A 20,852-nucleotide genomic window follows, 5' to 3' on the forward strand; every position below is an offset into this window, starting at 1 on the left:
TAATGAGCTACAGATTTATTTTTTTGTTTTTTTGAGGTAGGGTCTCATTCCCATCCAGGCTGACCTGGAATTAATTACATAGTACCAGAGTGGCCCTCAAACTCATGGTGATCCTCCTACCTCTGCCTCCTGAGTGCTGGGATTAAAGGCGTGAGCCACCACGCCTGGCTCAGATTTATTTTTTAATAATCTGGGTAAGAGAAACATTTAACGTTTCACTGCTAAAGTTATTAAGTCAAACGCATCAAAAATTTGGTGAACTATATGAATATAGCCATATATATATGTATCATATATATATATATATTCCCAGAATAACTATCAACTTCTTAATGAGATTAAAAAGTAAAAGTTTAGCATAATAGGAGGAAAAAATGATGACATCAAAATAGAGGAGAGACTACTTAGAAAGAAAGAGAATCAGTGGAAAGGGGACTTGGGAGGGACCAAAGGGAAAAAAGGGAGTGTGGTGAGAAGGGATTATAATCATGGCATATTGTCTATATGTATTGAGGTTGTCAAAAAATTTTAAAATATTAAAGATGCATAAAAACAGAAAAAAGCACCTTTTAAAAATATGCTAAGATAACTTAAGGTCCTACTTATATACTTTTGTGATCTTTACTTTGTTTCCATCTCTATTAAACATTCTTTTACATATTATTTATGGTTTTTGTTGAACTGCCATCTCTATTAAGGAATAACTTCAAAGTAAGGACTTTTCAGACTGCTCACTGAACACACTCAGTGGTAAATTGCATTGCTATTATATGTTAAACAGACATGTTAACATACTCGCTCAAAATGTAAAGATCACATGAGCTTTAAAAGTTGATATAAAATACCTATACATACAATACCATAATCATTGCCTGAGTATTTTTCAATGTAGAAAACATATATAAAGAACCTCCTTTATACTTTATATTTATAGACTTTTGAAACATAAAGGAAATAAAGGAAAGTAATTTTATTTACATTACTTTAATTACTACATAAAACATGTGAGATTTCTCATTGCTAAAGATACAGCAATGACTTTCTATAAGTATACAAAAAATGATTTTGGGAATTAAAATGCTTCTTTTTGGTCTAGGACTACATACTTGGAGATCTGGTCTTACTGGCATTTTGACTTCATTTAAAGACAGCAGGGCAAAACATGCACCTATAAAAGAAAACATTATCTGTAATTTATAATCTGTTCCATATGTTTACAGCTTAAAATCTGAACATAAAATTATTGATGTTTACACTAAATCCAATAAGGCTTTCCTTAAAATTTCTTTCTGGATATTTTTCCTACCTTTTAATCAAATTACACATCTCATCAAAGATGATTCTAGTGGAAAGCTTACATATCATTTATTCAAGCTATCTCTTTTATAGATTCTGGGAACTGATGCAAAAGGTCCTAAAAACTAGCTGGTGAAAGAACACAGACCTGGATGTCCTTCACTAGTGGTTCCTGCAGTATCTATTCTACATTAGAGAAAAGCAGAAGGAGGCACTTAAGAATTAAGGTCAAAATGAAATCTGGACTACTAGTGAAACACTGAGGAGGAAAGAATACAAAAATGCATTAAGAAATACCAGGATCAAGTAGAACATACAGGCATGCAGGTGAGGAAAAGCATAAGCATATTTGACTTGTGTAGGAGAATTTTAAAGCAGACCCTCAGTTTTGGGCTAAATGTCCAAGTCATGGGGAATATCTCAAATTCCCAAAATGACATGGGTCCCTTATATCCCTGGGAAGCACATATAAACAGCCACCATGAATTAATGTACTGTAATACCCCATTTTCTTCAAACAAGAATGCATTGCCAAGGTTCTAAAGTGAAATTTAATGTCCCTGTAAACAGTGCCAAAAAAAAGTATTTCAAACAAACTTGCTTAGAACATTTCTGTCAAGGGGAGAGTGAAGGTCATTTATTTTCCCTGACACATACACGTAAGGAATTAACTGTAATTACTGGCAATGAGAAAACATGCAAATCATTATTGTCGCTATACTCAAAACTTTTTTATATTCATTTCATTTTGTATCATATGTGAAGGTATTTGATGCTTATGAAAGACAGCATCAAAGGTTATTGTGAAAGTAGTTATTTCTGAAAGGATTACTAATATAAAGTGCCATGTTAACTGTTAGGGATTTGCTATATTGGTGAATATGTATTTTGGGTGTTCTTTTTTGTTTACGTATGAGCATGTATATGTATTGTAGGCATGTATGTGCTGATGGGTATAGGCCATAGGAGAATGTTAGGTGTTCTCTTATTTCTCCTCTATGTAGTTCCTTAACACAGTCTGTCACTGAACCCAGAGCTGCTATTTTCAGTCAGACTGGCTGACCAGTGAGCCTCAATGATTCTCCCACCTATACTCCCCATAGCACTGGCATTACAGGTGTATGTGACCACACCCAGCTGTTTAAGTGGGTAAATGAGGCCCTTTCTGGCCTTCATGCTTGCTAAGAAAATACTCTTCCCTGCTGAGCCATCTCTCCAGATCCTGGAAGCCCTTGTTTATACTCGCAATGTAATAAAGGTTTACTTTTTATAAATAAATATCCTAAGTAAATTTCTCCCTTCATGAAAGAATGGAAACAGGACACAACTGAGTTCATTGAAGCACCAACATTTTCAAATGTATTTTGGAAGTTTGCACTAGAAAGGAAAAGAAAACAGTGGCATCAAGAAGCAATTTTTTAAAAGAATTCATGACTGGAATAACCTATACCATTAAGAGCTTTGTAATAAAGTCACCAGGAAAGCCAATATAAAAAAGCTACTAATTAATCCAATAAGAATATGGGGTTATGTGTTCATAATATATGAGACATTAATCAGTTTACTTTTTTCTTTGTTTTTAAAGGCAGAGTCTCAACCTATCCCAGTCTGACTTGGATCTCACTCTAGTCTCAGGCTGGCCTTGAATTCACAGCAATCCTTCTACCTCTGCCTCGCAAGTGCTGGGACTAAAGATGTGCACCACCACACCCTGCTCAACTTACTTTCTGCAGACAAAGCAGTACAGAAATTTAAATGCCAACAAAGACATCCATACAAGTTATACAAAAGTGTTAAGGAACAGCAAAAATACCTCACATTTCTAAATGCAACTAACTACAGGGGAAACTAGAGATTAAATATGGGAGGAATCTGATACCTAGAGAAACATTTGATCCATGTCTATAAAGAACTAAGCATAAAAATTATGCAGTTTTTTAATTAACTTATTTAAGAGAGAGAGAGAGAGACATAAAATGGCATGCCAAGGCCTCTAGCTACTGCCAACAAATTCCAGATGCATGCACCACCTCGTGCATATAGCTTTATGTGGGTATTGGGGAACCAAACCCAGGTCCTTAAGCTTTGCAGGGAAGCGCATTAACCACTAAGCAATCTCTCAAGCCCTCTGAAGTTCCCTGAGTAGAAAAACCTCAAAAATATTTAGACAGGAGTGGGAAAGACAATGAGGAATTTATAAATTACAGGATATGATAATTGTGTGAATGTTAACAAAGAGAAGAACCAGAAGGAATGCATATATATTATGTATATTCTATAAAGCAGTATTAACAGATTAAAAGCATGTTACCAAGTGGTATATGTTATAATGCCATTTATTACAATAAATATCTTTATATTATTTTAACCTCCAGATGTGTATGTGTCTATACACACATAGCAACTTGCTTCAAAGATTGGATATACAAAAATTATTAAGGTACTATCTCAAAAAGGAAGGCTCCAGTTTGTAAACAGTTTTGTTTCTTTTAATAAAGTCTTTCGTTTTTCTTAAATTACTTCCTAGAGAATTTTTGCAATAGCAGTTAGCTAGAAAGCAGCTACTAAAATGTTGAATTAATTTACATCTATAAAATATTAATATTTATGGCTGGAGGCATGGCTTAGCAGTTATGTTGCTTGCCTGCAAAGCCAAAGGATTCAGGTTCGACTCCCTAGAACCTATGTAAGTCAGATACACAAGGTGGTGGCTGGAGGCACTGGCATAGTCATTCTCTCTTTCTGTGTGTGTGTCTCAAATCAATAAATAATATTTTAAAAATTAGTATTTAGTTAATAATATGATAGAATATATTTTTATTTAAGGCTAATATATATTAATGATCAAAGGATTTATAGTAATTACTAATTATAAGATTTTAGTATGCCAAAGAACCGTAAGAAAAATACTTTTACACTTATTTTGTTTTCATAAAACATACACTCAAGTTCTATACATGTTGAACATAATATACATTGTCTCAATCCTGATTCTTGTCAACAAAACTGTTACACCAGACATAGTGGTACATGCCTTTAATCCCAGCACTCATGAGGAGGAAAGGAGCAGAGAGAGGATTGCTGTGAATTCCAGGCCAGCTTGAGACTACATAGTAAATTTCTAAGCCAGCCTGAGATAGAGTGATACCTACCAAAAAAAAGCAGCAAAGTTATGATAGTGATTTTTCAAAAATGAAAAATATATATTAGGATGTAGGTCTTAAAAAAAAAACCCATCCCGATTGGGCTTCTGCGTAAGAATGAAAATACTGAATAGCAGAGGCCAGTAAGGTAAAAAGGAGACATAAAGGGTAGAGAAAGGAAGGGAGGAGGATACTTAACAGGTTGATATTGTATATATGTAATTACAATGATTGTAATGGGGAGGTAATATGATGGAGAATGGAATTTCAAATGGGAAAGTGTGGGGGTGGGGAGGGAGGGAATTACCCTGGGATATATTTTATAATCATGGAAAATGTTAATAAAAATTTAAAAAAAAAGAAAAAGAAAAAGAAAAAAAAGAAACCCATCCCTTAGCCAGGCGTAGAGGTGCACACCTTTAATCCCAGCACTCGGGAGGCAGAGGTAGGAGGATTGCCATGAGTTCGAGGCCTCCCTGAGACTCAATAGTGAATTCTAGGGCAGCCTGAGCTAGAGTGAGACCCTACCTTGAAAAAAAAAAAAAAACAAAAAACAAAAAAAAAAAAAAACCAAACCCATCCCTCTGTCAAAATTCATAAAAATCAATATATTCGGTTATCTTGGGTATTTTGCCAGTAGTCATAAATACTATAGCTTTACACTATTTTTTTTTTTGTATTTTGTTGCAGAGAAAGTGTATCTGTGAAACTACAGATTGGAATATTTTAGTCAATTTCATAATTAAATACGTGATTTAAAACATTAAACACTTAAAATATATTGTAGAGGTCCCCAAATGTACTCTTTCCTTAGGGCTAGTAGCTATTAGGGAAGACCTGCTTGTCGTAATATATATTTATCACTACTAAAACAATTGGAAGTACTGCATTTTCACAAAGTACATGAAAGACTTATGGCCAAGAGACACATTAAGCTAACCAGATGATTCTAGTTCCTAGCCAAAAGTTTCATTAAGAAGGCAACTAAGTAAAAAGGAACATTAGTTAGTTTCTATATAGGGAGATTTTTCAAAAGGGACACTATATAATCCATTTTATTTGCCCACCAGTACAGCTAAAAATAACTCTATATGCTACAATGCCAAACAAGTCAATTATATATAAATGAAAGGGAAGGTAACTATAGAAAGAAACCCAAAAAAGTAATACAATTTTTCCCCCACCATCATGAGACAACCATCTTAAAAGATCTTTTCAGTCTGGGGAGATGGCTCAGAGGGTCAAGTGTCCATGATGACCCATGACATCCTCAGCACCCATTCACGAGCCAGAGCCTGTAATCCCACTGCTGAAGAGGCAGACACAGGATCTGTGGGCCTCAATGGTTAGCTAGTCTAACCAAAGGCGTGAACTCCAGGTTCAGTGAGACAATGTCTCAAAAAATAAGGTAATGTAGGGTTGCATAGGTAAGCATGATTTCAGCCCTGGACTGCTTTCCAGACACAAGCCAGACAGAAGCTCTGCACGTGCAGGAAGACGGAAAAGGATCAAGCCAACGCACGCAACACGTTCAGATGATGCGCACGCAGGCGCACACACCCACATACAATGCTCAGACGACATATACATTCATGCACACGTGTTCAGACTAAGTATACACTCATGATCAGATGATGCATACGCAGGCATGCACACACACGTACGCTCGCACACACCACGCGGGATCACGCCGTGCACGCGCAACACGCTCCCAGCACGCATGCGCACATGCTCGCGCAAGCTGAAGGTCCTCCATTAGCAGAGGCGGAAAGCGTTCCCAGACGCCTCAGAGGCGAAGCAGAGCGCAGTCCAGTCGTCGACCGAACACCAGTTCACCAAACCGTCGCGTGGCCTTCACCATGACGCGGCACTGCGGGGACGGCCCCGCCACCACCGCCCAGAGCCCTGGGGCGGCCTCGCCCGGCACCCCGAAGCCCCGCGGTCACCACCGCACTCAAGGCCGCGGCCCCATCCGGACCCCTACGGTCCAGGCCCACGCGCGGCCCCTCGCCTCCCTCCATGCCACCGTCGGGGTCCAGCGGCCCCGTGACGTGCAGAGTCCACCCCGCCGCTGCCCAACCTGCTGTCTCCGAAGGGAGGACGCGTCCGCTCCCCTCAGAGCAGCCTTGGGCGCCGCGACGTTGAGTAGCCGCTTCTCAGGAACCGGGTTTTCCTCAGGGGACTAACGGAAAGCGGGAAAAACCCGCCCAATCAGCGCCGCATGCGTGGCTGACGTGACCCAATCAGCGCCGCCCAACTAGGCCACGCCCCCTCACCCCAGGTCCTCGAGCTTGCGTGGTATGAGTGCCGTTGAGCTGGCCTCGCTGGTGCGCACGCGCAGTGAGAGAAGGTTCCTGTATCTCCTGGCAGGAGGCGCCTTGCTGATCCCGGAAGCAGGCCATGTGCGTGCACACGGGGTAGGGCCTGCCCTCTCCGCAGGCCTGCCTCTTGCCCCTTAAACACACAGGCATGGTCCAGCAACTTGGCTTCTCCGTTTCCTATGCCCTGGATTGAGAAGGGGCCATAAATATTTTGTTCATGCAACATAGCAGGCCTGAGGCTTGGTTTCAGGAACAGACTAATGCCTCAGGCCATCATTAGGGTAAACTGCCACCATGCTGGACGTATTCCCAAAAGTGGAAATGTGTGACCTAGAATCTGGAGAGTTTAAGTGCTAAATCAAAGTTTAAAATTATATTCTTTAAGTTTATTTATTTATTTTTTTCCATCAATGTCAAGTAGAGAGACTGGGCGGCATGGGTGCACCAGGGCCTCTGGCTACTGCACAGGAACTCCAGGTGCATGTGCTACTTAGTGCCTCTGGCTTGAAGTGCATACTGAGGACTCCATCCTGGACAGTCAGGCTTTTCAAGCACACGCCCTAAATAGCTGAGCACTCTCTCGGTCCCCCAAATGATCTTTTAGTAGTGATTTCTCATTGCATTTGTCACTTTCCTAATTGCTGTGACCAAAATAGCTAGCAAATAATGTAAAGGAGAGAGGGGTCGTTTTCGCTTTCAGTTGCAGGTGACACAGCCTGTCCCTGTGAGATAGGCCTGGCAGCAGGAACAGGAGGGGGTTTACACCACAGTACTCAGCATGATGAATGTGTTCAGTTCCCTTTCTGCTTTTAATTCAGTTCAGGACCCCAACCCATGGGATGGTGCCTCCCAGTTAAGAGAGAGTCATCCCACCTCAATTAACCCAGTCTAGAAAATCCCTCACAGATGTGCCCATTGCACTCATCATACCACTTTTTACTACAAAGCCTGTTTGCCTGCAAAGCCAAAGGACCTTGTTTCAATTCCCAGAACCCACGTAAGCCAGATCCACAAGGAGGAGCATGCATCTGGAGTTCATTTGCAGTGCTTGGAGGCCCTGGTGCACCTATTCTCTCCCTCTTTCTGCCTCTTTCTCTCTCTCTCTCTCTCTCAAATAAATAAATAAAAATAAAGTTCAAAAAAATGTTAAAGGTTTTTTTCCCCATGTGTTCAGAAAGCCAAGGGATAATTTAGGAAAGCAGTAAAATGCAGTTTGGATGTATATCACTCATTTCAGTTTTACTTTTTTTTAAGATTTGAAAGAAAGCCTTATCAACCCTTATCAAAATGTGGCCTTAAATTAGTTTTTTCTTGCAATGTCAAGGACTGAACCTCAAGCCTTGTACATAGTACTTAAGCTATGCTGAGCTACATCCCCAACCCCTTTCAACTAAACAAGCACTAGGTGATCACCACTGTGTGCCATATCCTGTGGCAGAGCAAGTCTGCAGCTGCGGACAGGTCTGAACGAATTGGCTACCTCCCAGATATGGGAATGAGGGGTGAGTTCTTTTGTCTTGTTAGCTGACAAAATGGGAAGTAGTATCATTCAGTCAGCATGTCTTCCTCAGGGAACTGAACCCAAACACTTAAAACACCTAGTACCTTTGCCAAGCAAGTGAGAGAACAGAACAGTGAATGTGAGTGTCCTTCCTCCTACCTGTATGGCTGTATGGCTCTGTACTTGGCTGGGGAAGGGCAGATATATATATATATATATATGTATGTATGTATGTATGTATGTACATATGTATATGTATATACATATATATATATATATATAATTTTTTTTAACACAGGAGTCAGTAAGAGGCAAGAAAATCACCATTTTCACAACCCTTGGATCCTCAAGAATTTTCTTTTTTTTTTTTTTTTAAATTTTTTTTTGGTTCATTTTTTATTTATTTATTTGAGAGCGACAGACAGAGAGAGAAAGACAGATAGAGGGAGAGAGAGAGAATGGGCGCGCCAGGGCTTCCAGCCTCTGCAAACGAACTCCAGATGCGTGCGCCCCCTTGTGCATCTGGCTAACGTGGGACCTGGGGAACCGAGCCTCGAACCGGGGTCCTTAGGCTTCACAGGCAAGCGCTTAACCGCTGAGCCATCTCTCCAGCCCAAGAATTTTCTTGATATGAAATGCTGACCTGGAATCTTCTGAGGCTTAAGAACAAATTAAAAAGATTCCTTAAGTCATCAAAAAAGATAACTGAAGGGTCACTGTTGCCTGAAACCCTACAGCCACCTGGAAATTGAAATAAGGCAAGACTATTTTCAAAAGTTTAGTAGTTTGAAATCTAAACAGAACATGGCTTGATAAAGTGCTGGTATCTTATCAGTTTCCAGGTACAAACACAACTCCCTGAATCACAGCAACTCCTTTCTTAGGAAACCTCTAATCATCAGTGAAATCTGCCATGTGAGAGCCAGTTGCGGCGGCTGACTTTCCCAGCATTCTGGCAGCCAGAATGAGAGGACTGCCAATGAGTTTGAGGCCAGATGGTAGATACAGAATGAGTTGTGTTCCAGATCAGCCTGGGCTACAGTGAAACCTTGCTTTAATTTAAAAAGAAAATAAATAAAACACAAAACAAAACAAGAAAACACCTTCCATGTGAAATGATTTGGACAATGAAGAAGTTTCAAAACTTGGTCTTCTGCATTTAGACCACAAAGAGAAAACACACCAGGCCAGAAGATGCAGTCATTTTGCATATATACTTTAATATTTAGGCGTGGATAAAAATATGTGAAGTGACAGACTAATACACATCTGAGGGATGTTTTAATATTTCAGCTTGCGTGAAAACATTTGAAGTGACAGTAATACACATTCAGGGAGACGACTCAGTGGTTGTACAATCCACAAAAATCTTACTATCTAAGCAATATCAATGCTTTAGGGTCTGAGGGTTCTCCTTGAACCATTACAAATCTTTGTCAACCAGAATAATCTTTAAGCTTCATATTATGAAATGTTGGTGTTTTGTTGAAGGCACATTGAGGCTTGCTTAATTTGGATGATCTAAGATTCACTTTTCTGACTAGAACCTTCCTGGCAAGTGACTTTCTGAGATGAGCAAATGCTCTCCATGCCTTTAAGCAGCAACACTTGCGGCAACCCTCACTTGTACCTGTGTGTCCCAGCTCTCTGGTACTCCAGACGGGGGCCACGGCCAGCGCAGCCCAGGCTTGCTGACCTCACTGGACAGACTGAAGCAGCAGAAGCTCAAGTAGGCTTCCCCCTCTCTTGCATGTCAATGTGTCACACAGTCCTGCAGCCTCAGGCTGCGAGATTTATCCATACTTTAAATCCAAGTTCAGTGTTGTTAGGCAGGGAAGGTACCAAAGACAGCCAGGACTATTTTTGGAGTTTTAAGAGCCCGATGTTGCAGTTGTCAAAAACAAATTGGTTAAAAGGTAAAATGCATCTTCTCAATGCCAAATTAACAAATGTCAAAAACTTACTGGTGACAGCTGTCACCAAACCGATCACTCTGGCTTCAGTTATCCCAACAAGCAAAGGTCACATCTTGAAGTCCTGCCCATATGGGTTGGTATTTGTGGGTGCCTGCGAGTGCACACCTCAGTTCTAGCACCTACTGTCACAGCACCAGAGACACATCAGCCCCCTCAGTGGGGGGGGCAGGGTTAAGAAACAGGCAGACTGCAGGGGACAGTGAATGGTCCAATCTGGCTACTTGAAGGTTTTTTGTTTTTTTAATTTAACACTTTAAAACTGGGAGGGATGTTCATAAAGTGTTAGAAAATTTCCTATCTGAAGGCACAAAGAATAAAGTTGAAGAGCATTGGATAACTTGACATAAAACAATACAAATTAGAAATATAAAAGTCTGTGAACTATTTTTCCTCCAGTGCTCTGGCTAACGCTGGCAACCACCACACAGGCCCACCTGGAGCCAGACGTCCAAAGGATGAAAGCTGGAATCTTCTGAGGCTTAAGAACAAATAAAAAAAGACTCCATAAGTCATCAAAAAAGATAACTGAAGGGGCACTGTTGCCTGAAACCCTACAGCCACCTGGAAATTGAAATAAGGCAAGAATATTTTCAAAAGGTTAGGTAGTTTGAAACCTAAACAGAACATGGCTTGGTAATGTGCTGGTATCTTATCAACACTCCAACTCGACACACAGAAGACAGAGGCAGTGGCTCCAAACCGGACATTTGGGGCCGGTTGCAAAAGCCAAAGATTTTTAACCTTTTCAACTGTGGGAGACATAGCCTAACCAGGGCGGCCTGGAAGCCCAGAGATGTTTGTGTGATGACAGATAAGCAGTAAGTTCCTCGGCTATTAATAGTCACCACTGTTAGGCTACTGACATTGGCAAGCAACCTCAGACATTTCTCTTCCCACGGTACTGCCTCAAGGGACCATGATGCAGGTCACACTGTACATTTTGCTTACAAGGGGCACGGACACACAACAAGATTTTTTTTTAGCTTATTAAATACGGAGTAATCCTGAGAAGGCGTCCACTATGGGCAGAAGTCCGTAACATCACAGTGACAGACACAGCCATGCTTCTTTAGAGACACGTTCAGGACACATGCAAAAGGCCTTCCTGTGGGGACGGCAAGGCTTTCCCAACATCAGCCTGGGCCCTACCCAGAGAGGCCCACATTCCCATGCAGCTGCCCACCCCACCTTCCCCTAACGCACCACACAGCCTACTGGCCCTCGGGCCACCTGAGGCCACTCTTTACACCAGGCGAATCACGTAGAAGACAGCACACGACCCCGTCAGAGGGCTCTGCAGCAGGCAATGAGGTCAGACAACTAACTGGAAGGCAAGGATGGGGTGGGAGCCATCCACCCGGAGGTGAGCGCCCAGCCAGGCCAGACTGCAGGGAGACCCGGGTGGAGGCTGTGGCTCTCGGCCTGCAGCTCAGATGAAGTGGATCCAGCTCTCTTCGCACTCCCCGCGTGGCATGTGCAGCGCGTGGCTGCGGCAGATAAGGGTGTAGTCACGGCCATCGTTGTTGTCCCAGTACTCGGCACCGGACACTCGGTAGCGCAGGGCGAAGTGCACGCGGGAGCCAAGCTCCAGCAGGAAGGGTGGCACGGGAAAGCTGAAGGCGAAGACGTCCTCGGTGCCCTGGGCGCCCGCAGGTCCGCGCCACCGTGCCACCGCCTCGTGCGCGCTGCGCCAGCCGGAGAAGGTGTAGCGCACAGCCACCTGCTTTTCGAAGGCCACGTTGCGCACGCGCACCGTCCCGCTGACGCCCAGGTCCGAGCAGGTGACCCGCTCCAGGCACACGAGCTGCCGCCCAAGGCGCTCGCTGAAGTCGCAGGCCTCGACGGGCGGCGGGAAGTCGGGCACCAGGCACTGCAGGGTGAACTCCAGCTCCTGGCTGCTGCAGCACAGGTCCGAGTTGATGGCGAGCCGCGAGAGCACGTGCAGCGGCACGGCCGGGTCGTCCCCGGCGTTGAACACCTTCACCTGTGCCAGCTCCAGGCCCAGGGCGTCGGCGAAGCGCACGCGGTGCTGCCGCCGGCAGCCCGGGCGACACGCGGCTCCGGGCGCGCCCGGCGCCTTGGCCCTGCGCTCGGGGGAGCTGGGCAGCGAGCGCGCGCGCCGCAGGATGATGGGGCGCAGCCGGGGGTCGCAGCCCGAGGGCGCGGGGGCCGGCGGCGGCGCCAGGCCGGGGCTCCCCGGCGGTCTGCAGGCCCGCGCTCCATCAAGCTCCGAGAGGCAGCTGAGGCTGCGGGGCGCGGGCTTCCGTGACCCCGAGGCCGCCGGGGGCAGGACGGCTCCGGACATGGTTGAGCCGGGGGCGGCGGGGATGGCGAGAGAACCGGGCAAGCCGTGCCCGCCCCGGGGCGCTAGGAGCCTCGGCTGAAACGACGGAGGGTGGCGCCGGCTCCTGCTGGGAGCCGCGGAGAGAGAGCTGCCGGGAAGGCGCCGCGCCCCGCCCACCTCCCGGTGCGCCCGCCGCCGCTCCGAGCCGCTTCCCGGCTCCGCCCCGCCGCTCGTGACGCCCGCCGCCGCTCGAGCCCCGCCGCCGCCGCCGCCGCCGTGTCCGCCCCGGGCCCGCGCGCTCGGCGCCGCACGCCAGGTCTGCACCCTGCCCGCCCGCGCCCGGGTCGCCGTGTGTGCGCGGGGACCGGCACCCGAGCGTGCGCGCGCGGGCTTCCGGGTTCTCGGGGTGGGTGAGGGGCAGAGCCCGGGCCAGCTGGCCTCGCCGGTGTCCTGCACCGCGACCCACGCCTTCCCCCTGACCACCCATCCACCCCGGGTCTGCCCGCCCGGTGGCCAGGGCGGTGGGGGAGGCGCTGCTGGTATCTGTCCAGAGACTGGGAGCCTTTGGGCCGGGCCTGCCAGGGAGGAATTGCGCAGCTGTCCGAAGTCAGCCTCTGGTGCTGAGGGTGCGTCTTGCAGCCAGAGTCTCGCCCTTGGCTTTGTGGCTGCGATGTGCCATCTGAAGGGAAGCTGGGGCCGGGGGGGGGGGGGGGGGGGGGGGGGGGGGGGGGGGAACGTGCTGGTGGTTAGATGGGGGCGGGGGTTGCAGGCTTCAGGCCCTGCAGGCTCTCATTGCTCCCAAGAACTTGGCACGTGCCTCTGGGTGTTAAGCTTGTAGGGTGGATGAAGGGGAGAGGATGAGATTTCTGCTACCACCGCTTGTAAACAGACCCAAAGGCTTATGTGATTGTGGCGGGAAAACATGCACAGTTCAGAAAAATATCCCATAATCCGCCTCTTTCCATTTGACAGAAGCAGGAGGTATTATGGGAGGGAGAGAGAGAGAGAGAGAGAGAGAGAGAGAGAGAAGTATTTAGTTTCTAATCAAGCCCCTCTAACTAGCAGGACAAGAGGCCATCTGTGGTATGGGGGCCAGCGTTTCACAGAGATAACATGCAAGACGTGCCCTGCACTAAAAGTTGATGATCTTGGATTGGTGTGTCAGGAATGGGAGCAGGGAGCGTCTCCACCGGGCTTGTGCTCTGTGGGAAGAGGGCCTTGCGTGTAACCCCTGCCCTTTATAGACACTACTTATTGAACGGATGAATGAGTGGACATGGGAGCTTTAGTGTAAGATGTGATCTTGGCTTGTGATTGGCTTGACAGTTTCCTCAACAGCATATCATTTCCAAGAAGACAGAGAGATGCAGTCCATCTACTGCGCTTACAGTAGTGTGGGAAAAAAATAAGCAAACAAACAAACCAAAAGGCTAAACTGTAAACAGAAGGTAGAATACTCATTCTTATCACTCCAGTGCTGAACACCAGCCACTGTACAGGCAGCGCTTCCATTCCAATATGATGCAAATTCTGAAAACTGGCAGAGCCGCTTGCAATCAGCAGTTACTGTCAGTGTTCTGTTGCTTCTAGTTCCGGTGGTTAGACATCCTTTCCAAGCATAAGAGGAAGAAAGAAGTCCACCCAGCTGTCGTCATCCTACAGTGGATTAAGCAAGACCATTTTGACCGCTCCAGAGCAGGTGATGTAAACTCCGAGAGAAGCCTTACTTGGAGTTCGCTCGCTTTTGTCTAGCCGTTGAGGGCTTGTGTGTGCATGGGGGTTCTGTTATTTTCCCCTGGAGATGGAAAGAACAGTTTTACCCCCAGATAGGGCACCAGCAGACCAAAGAAATGATTCCATTTAAGTCCAGCTTGGTGAACCAGTGAAGTTTTTGGGATTACTTACAGGAGCATGGTTGATTCAAAGGCAGCTGAATCACCTCCAAACCCCACCCCCATGGCATCTGTGGGCTCCCCACCGCAAGTATTCTTCCGTCTCCTGTGTACTGCAGCACCCCCTCCCCAAGGCCACGTGCTGTTGGGTCAGGGCTGCGTGCAGCTGGCAGGGCCTGGAGTCTCTGGGGAAAGCCTCGTGATGTTTCTCTCCAGCTCCTTCAAGAAGGAAATGCGAAGAGGTCCAATCTTGGATCTTGGGAGGATCTTTATGGACCTCTTTCTGGGAGGAATTGTTAACAGGCCCAATCTTGGAGGGACTCTGTGAGTCTAAGCTGTCTGGATCCAAGGCCTCCGTAGCTATGTGGTGAGAAGAGTTATACAGTGTGTGTGTTCACAGTACTTATTTTCAAATGTCTTCTTTTTGTAGACAGCCCATCAAACTGAAGGGGACGAGCAGCCTTGTGATGTTTTCAAGAAAAGGAATAGGATGAGTGACTCTAATCAAGAACGCAGGTGTGTCATTTTCAGGCATTACCTCAGTGCTCCTGAGTCAGTTGTGATTCTGAAAGAAAAGCCTGTGGATAGGAAATGCACATTTCTAGTCTTGTCCAGCGGAAATGAGCAGACAAAGTACCTTTCAGCGTCATTGGCTGGTACATACTAGAGGTCTGGCAGGGTTGGCAGAATCTGAAGTTCTGCCTACTTCCCTTATGTCACCTTCCTGTGCTGGCCTCTTTTTGTATGGAAGGGGTAGCGCCAGGAATTACCTTTTATCTATGCAGACCAAAGAAACGATTCCATCCAAGCCCAGTGTACAAGGGCCTGGATGATTCAAAGGCGGCCACATCACCCAGTAGCCCCATCCTAACATGGGTGAAAGCTGGATCCCTAGTCAGCCAGTTGTAACCAAAAGTTTTAACCGCTAGTTGTGACTTAAATGATAACCATTGCTTCATTCATTTCTCCATCCACGTTTCTTGTGCTATTAGCAGCGTCTATTCTGTGTTCATTAAGGGCAGCACGGTTTCAAATCTCTGGTCTGTGTGGTTAAATTCACTGGACAGGTGGACCTCTGTGCTTCCCAGAAAGCCTGCTCACCACTCGCTTCTTTTCACTCCACCTGACGTGGATCAAAGAGAGCATCATCTACTGTAATTAAATACTGTGTTGCTGGGGGGGTAAGCTGAGAAGAGTATTTCCAACTCTAACATGAGCGTCTGCTTCAGAGCAGAGTCTCTGGCTGCGCCGGCAGCGCGAGAGCTTTACTGCTGTTTGTCTGCGAATCGCAGGGCAGCAGTAACCCCGACTTTCCTTGTTACTGAGTTACAGTGGCACATACAGGTTTTCCTTCCTTTCAAACACGATTTTCCTAAGTGTTTCCAGTTTGAAATGATTTTAATAGGCTTTCGGCCCATAGTATAGGGTGCAGATACTGCATTTTCACACATGAAGGTTGGTTCAGAATCACCACCAGTAAATAAGAATTTTTTAAATCAACTTGTTTTTTTTGTTAAATATTTTATTCATTTATTTATTTATCTGTAAGCATAGAGAGGCAGACAGAAACAGAGAGAGAACATAGGTGCACCAGGGACTTTAACCACTGCAGAGGAGCTCCAGATGCAGTGCACCACTTTATGCATCTGGCTTCACGTGGGAACTGGGGAATCCAGGCTGGGACCCTGGGCCTTGCCGGCAAGTGCCATAAACACTAAGTCATCTCTCTATAGCCGAAGTAGGTACAAGAGGAGGCTGTGGGTTTTATTTCTAGAGATTTTGTAGTACTGGTGATTAACAGAACAGGCTAATAGTTCTATGATAGATTTTTTTTTTCCAAGTGGATATTCTTTAGGTGTTCATAACTGGTCTAAAATCATAAAATGAATACATTTAGAAATGTTAGTTTTTTAAAATGTGAATGTTCAGTGTAAAAAGACCAGTAATCCACTTTTGAGGCACGCATTGTCTCCTGGTTTGTGAACAGAGCACCGTGTGCAAACATGCAGTGACACTCCTGTGTCTTGGAGGCCTTCGGTGGCCTTCCCTTGTGTCAGGCCTAGAAAGTGCTGGCAGTGCAGAGCGAGGGATCTTGTTTCCCAAGCATAGCCAATTAGACATTTTGGGGTCACGTACATTGAGGGATGCTTTCTTTCTCCCAGCAGTGTGAATGCTGACCCTTCATGGAGTAAAGGACAACGTTCAAAGAAGCTCTCAGGAAGAAAGCAGACTAAGTCCACAGGCACCCATGTTTCTTCCCATCTGAGAAGCAGCAGCCATGCCCAGCCGGTTGCAGGTAAACCTCCAGAAAGTATTTCCACCCAGCGAAGACCCGAGCAGCATGTCCTCGGGGGTCAGGGAGCCTCGGGTCTCAGGTTGTTTCTAGACTTTCAGTCGCTGAGGATTATGAAGGAAGATGCTGATGAGGATAGTGCCAGTGACCTGTCAGACTCGGAGAGGGTGGCCATTCCTCCTTCACCCCTCACGCCTCCAGACCTCCGTCTCCGAGCTGAAGAAATCGATCCCGTATCCTTCGACCTTCACCCAGACCCGAGCCAGGCAAAGGCTGAGTACTGTTACCCTGACTTCCTCCCACCGCCGTTCAGCTCCTGGGACCTCCAGGATATGGCCGTGCTTCTGAACACGGAGTGCAGGAGTGGGGCCGTGGCCCGAGCCGCGGGCCCCCTCGGCAAGTACATCGACAGGCTCCTCCAGCTCGAGTGGCTGCAGGTGCAGACTGTGCAGTGGGAAAAGGCCAGGGCCACCAAAGCAAGGTCTCTGGGTGTCCCTGGGCCCTCGGGGGCTCTGAGAAGCCCTGGGAGAAGTAAGCTGCTTGCTGGCGCTCTGTCCAAGCCCTTACCTCCCTCAGCAGGGGCTTCAAAGGCAGGCCCTTCACGAAAGAAAGGTTTCCACCAGGGTGAAGCCCACCCATCCTGCTGTGCATCTGAGCCTTCTCCCAGACCTGAGGACGTGCCGGCTCGCACCAGGCTTGGTTTTCAGAAACAGATCCCCGAAGTGAGGAAAGAAGTGAGGAAGAAATTAAGCAAGGGTGCCATGCCCCAGCCCAGGGATCTGCCCTACAGGAATGGCAGCCCTGGGATGGAAGCCAATGGGAACATCCGGATTCCCAAACAGGCCCCCATGCTTCTGGACCCAGTGGACTCTCACGGGGCCCCCAGAACACAGGCGCATGCAGAGCTGAAGAAGAAGGGGACTGCAGCTGGCTGTGGACTCGCCGCCTCATCCAGGGAGAAGAAACTCAAAACGAATGGAACCAAGCCAAGTGCACGCAGGTCAGAGCCATCTCTGACACGATGAGCGGCAGAGGCCCGCCGATGTCGAGCGTTTCCAGAAGTGTGACAGCTCACTTCCCAAGTCCACTGGCTCTATGGTCCTCACTGCCCGCCCCATCTCAGTCCTTTCAGAGATCTCAGTAAGGTTCAATCAGTCTCTCTCCCTATTGACAGACTTAAGCATTTGAGCATCCCAAAGTATATGCTGCACAGAGAAATAGAACAGTGATGCTAGCCACCTCTCTCCAAGCTGACTGATGGCTTCTCCCCCATTTACACTTGCACAGATGTATAGAAAACATTACATACTGCTTTATTTTTTAATATTTTATTTATTATCTATCGATTGGTCTGTTTATTTATTTGCAAACAGAATGGGTGCACCAGGTTCTCTTGCCACAGCAAACAAATCCAGGTGTATGTGCCACTTTGAGCATCTGGCTTTATGTGGGTCCTAGAGAATTGAAGCCTGCCTGGCAGGCTTTGCAAGCAAGCTCCTTTAATTGCTGAGCCATCTCTCCAGCCCCCCATACTGCTTTAAATGACAGTAAATCCTAATGTCTGTCATAAGGCCCTTCTGGCCTATTGCCTCTCTTTGCTTTTGCATAAACTCTGAGCCAAGTTTCTGTCACCTGCCACCCTCTCTCCTCCCAGGAGAAACCACAATCCCTTCCCAGTTAGAAGAACACGAGTTTCTATTTTGAGCAATCATTTATCTAAGTTGTTTACTCTACAAGGCAATGACATCTAGAACTTTGCTGAATTTATCTGGCATCTTTAGGGGACATTTAAGTTTAGGGGTGGTGATGAAGTCCATTCTCTAAACTGAGTTTGAAATCATTTGAAGATTTTCCACTTAGGAAGTCCATCAGCCTCAGCCTCACTCTGGAGCTCTGTGGTGCGTCTACCTTGGGGAAACACAGAGATCTCTGTGTAAATCCTGTATGGGAGGGTCCTGCAGTAGGCTGAAGCCGTGGATCTGCAGTAATGTAGGTTACCACGTTACTCACCTGGAACCCAGGTCCTGTGGTCCTTGGTCAAAACAGTGATCTATTTCTATTTGCAAGAGCAGAGTTTTGTAATCTTTCTTGGGGCAGGGTTGGAAAGGACAGTGTCCAAATAAGTGTGTGTGAATGAAGCTGCTAGAGAAGTGTGTGCTCAGCCCTTTTTATCAGGCCCGTGGCTTCCTGGCCCTCCCAGGGGCGTCCTCAGCTACCACTTGGTCCTCTCTGCTGCTTCTGCAGCTATGCTGAGCTTGTGACAGGTGGCTCTACTGACTTCAGTTAGTCTACCCCTGGAAACAACAGCTGCATTGTTTTACATGTGGGCATGCATGAGTCTATTCTTCTCACCTTTAGGGCACATGAGACACTTAACACACTGCATTTGACAATACCTAACGGCTTGTGGACTCCGTGCAGCATCAGTTGGCATCAGGAACACATATTGTGAAAGCACATTTGAATCACACTGAACAACACAGGTGTTATTTTTGATCACAGCCTTTTTCTTTCGGGGATTTGTTCTCAGGTTCTCTTTCATTCGTTTGCATACACCCTACAGAGGAGGCAGTCTTATACTAGGGCCTCACACCATTACATGGGACCAAAAGATGTACATAGACGCTCAGGCATTGCCTCCACAGTCCTCAAACATCCTTGCCCTCGGTATATGCACCATGTTGGGAAAACAGCTCTAGTCTCCCTTCTCTTCGCTGTGGTCCCTGAATGGTGCCCATGTGCCCAGCTTCCTGCTCCTTGGCGCATAGAATAGTTCATCCCCCATGGCCAGCACCTCCCTTGTTCTTCCATGGCAAGTTTTTAATGCATCACTTTAGTAAATTTCATGGCCATCAAATAATTATGAGCATGACATCACATACGTGTGTACATGTGTACTCCCATAGTAGCTCTAAAGGTGCCAGGCTGGGGAGCTCTTTGCCAAGGAGCACAGCCATGAGCGTGTTCTTAGAGACGTTGAACAGGCAGGGGGAGACATCCTCTCCTCTGTTGGCTGAATGTGTGTCTGAGCTGAAGACTGGCATGATCATGACAGTCAGAGATAATGTCTCACACATTTGATCTCAGCTCTTTTACTTAAAGTTGGCTCCCTACTCTGGGAAATAATGTCCAGTGTTCAGAATGTCCTAGAAGCCTGAAGAAGAGACTTTGTTTACTGTTTGCCTCAGGTTGGTTGGTTGTGTTAACCAGCTTCGTTGGGCTAGATCAGAGCTCCAAATAGACAGTGTCTCTTTCTAAATTTAGAGAATTGACATAAGCACAGTTTTGTTTTTTAATCTAGTATACATGTCCCACACACCTCAGTGCACTGAGTGTTGTAGGTAAGAATCTTGACATGTTCAAGTGGATGCCATTACAAGTTGAATTATAAGCTCATTTAATTCGAGCCCACAGTGTCCTGCTAGTTTAGCGACAAAAGTCATTGTACTTCTGAGAAGTGCCTCTCATTTGTTTACACATATCTCGAAGTTAAACCATCCGAAGTAAAACCTAAGAGGAATATAAGTAAAAATATTTCAGGCTTAGAATCAGTGAGTTGGAAAAGTTGTAGAAAGATCACAAAGCTGTAACAGCATTTGTGTATTACTTTGGTCTTTAAATGACCAAAAGGGTTTGTCCCTAATTGAGCGGCGGTGGAATTAGAGGACTGGCAAGCTGTGGGTGGGAGGGGGAGAGGCGGCGTCAGTCCTCAGAATGCGAAGGAACAACAAAAGATGGTTGCACTAGTTACTTGGCCTACTGGGTTACTTTCTAGAAAGATAAGCATTGTGACCTTACATGATAAGTGCTGCCGGTTTCCTCTTTCATTATGCTCACTGACCTGATGAGTTAGCTGGAAATATGGCAGTACTGTATCTCAAGGCAGCAGACACAGTATTTGTTATTTATGTACATGTACAAAGCACTATTAAAATGGCCTGAAAATATTCAGCATGTTTACTTGCTGTCGTTATGCTTGTATGTTTGGTTTCATATGCAACAGCAGACTTCAAGATTTTTGTGAAGTTGGATCTTTCCTTGAGGTCAATTAAACAGCAGAACATATAATCTGGACTTTTCTTGTACCATGTTCTTTTATTTAATGGAGTTTTCTTTGTTATCCTTTATTTCTGCCTGGTTATTTCA

General features: G+C 46.0%; 3 protein-coding genes across 5 annotated transcripts in view; 1 reads left to right on the forward strand and 2 right to left on the reverse strand.

Annotated features, from left to right (window-relative positions):
* Sycp2 (synaptonemal complex protein 2) overlaps nt 1-1,130 on the reverse strand; it is a 50,387-nt gene extending 49,257 nt beyond the window's left edge. The window contains exon 1 of the mRNA XM_045157077.1: nt 1,107-1,130. Within this exon, the coding sequence (XP_045013012.1) occupies nt 1,107-1,130 (24 nt within the window). The remainder of the gene's footprint in view (nt 1-1,106) is intronic.
* An 8,326-nt stretch (nt 1,131-9,456) lies between these two features.
* Ppp1r3d (protein phosphatase 1 regulatory subunit 3D) lies at nt 9,457-12,642 on the reverse strand. The gene has a single exon (XM_045156758.1). The coding sequence runs from the start codon at nt 12,540-12,542 to the stop codon at nt 11,667-11,669; it is 876 nt and encodes a 291-aa protein (XP_045012693.1). The 5' UTR covers nt 12,543-12,642; the 3' UTR covers nt 9,457-11,666.
* A 137-nt stretch (nt 12,643-12,779) lies between these two features.
* Nucleotides 12,780-20,780, forward strand: Fam217b (family with sequence similarity 217 member B). Of its 3 annotated transcripts, none has more exons than XM_045157322.1 (4): nt 12,780-12,837; nt 14,112-14,220; nt 14,844-14,929; nt 16,576-20,780. In XM_045157322.1, the coding sequence occupies exons 3-4, from the start codon at nt 14,904-14,906 to the stop codon at nt 17,729-17,731; spliced, it is 1,182 nt and encodes a 393-aa protein (XP_045013257.1). In that variant the 5' UTR covers nt 12,780-12,837; nt 14,112-14,220; nt 14,844-14,903; the 3' UTR covers nt 17,732-20,780. The 3 variants fall into 3 exon arrangements, with proteins under 3 accessions (XP_045013257.1, XP_045013260.1, XP_045013258.1); XM_045157325.1 differs by having other exon boundaries at nt 16,579-20,780; XM_045157323.1 differs by lacking the exon at nt 12,780-12,837 and adding an exon at nt 13,033-13,147.
* Nucleotides 20,781-20,852: the final 72 nt, after the last annotated feature.

The sequence above is a fragment of the Jaculus jaculus genome, chromosome 8, assembly GCF_020740685.1.
Source record: "Jaculus jaculus isolate mJacJac1 chromosome 8, mJacJac1.mat.Y.cur, whole genome shotgun sequence".
NCBI classification, from domain to species: Eukaryota; Metazoa; Chordata; class Mammalia; order Rodentia; family Dipodidae; genus Jaculus; species Jaculus jaculus.

What these genes read in the sequence shown, in the direction of transcription:
- Ppp1r3d (XM_045156758.1), bottom strand. Translation starts at nt 12,542, where the DNA reads ATGTCCGGAGCCGTCCTGCCCCCGGCGGCCTCGGGGTCACGGAAGCCC.
- Fam217b (XM_045157322.1), top strand. Translation starts at nt 14,904, where the DNA reads ATGAGTGACTCTAATCAAGAACGCAG. An exon ending in GACTCTAATCAAGAACGCAG is followed by an intron (nt 14,930 to 16,575) that starts GTGTGTCATTTT and finishes TCTTTCTCCCAG; the next exon opens with CAGTGTGAATGCTGACCCTT.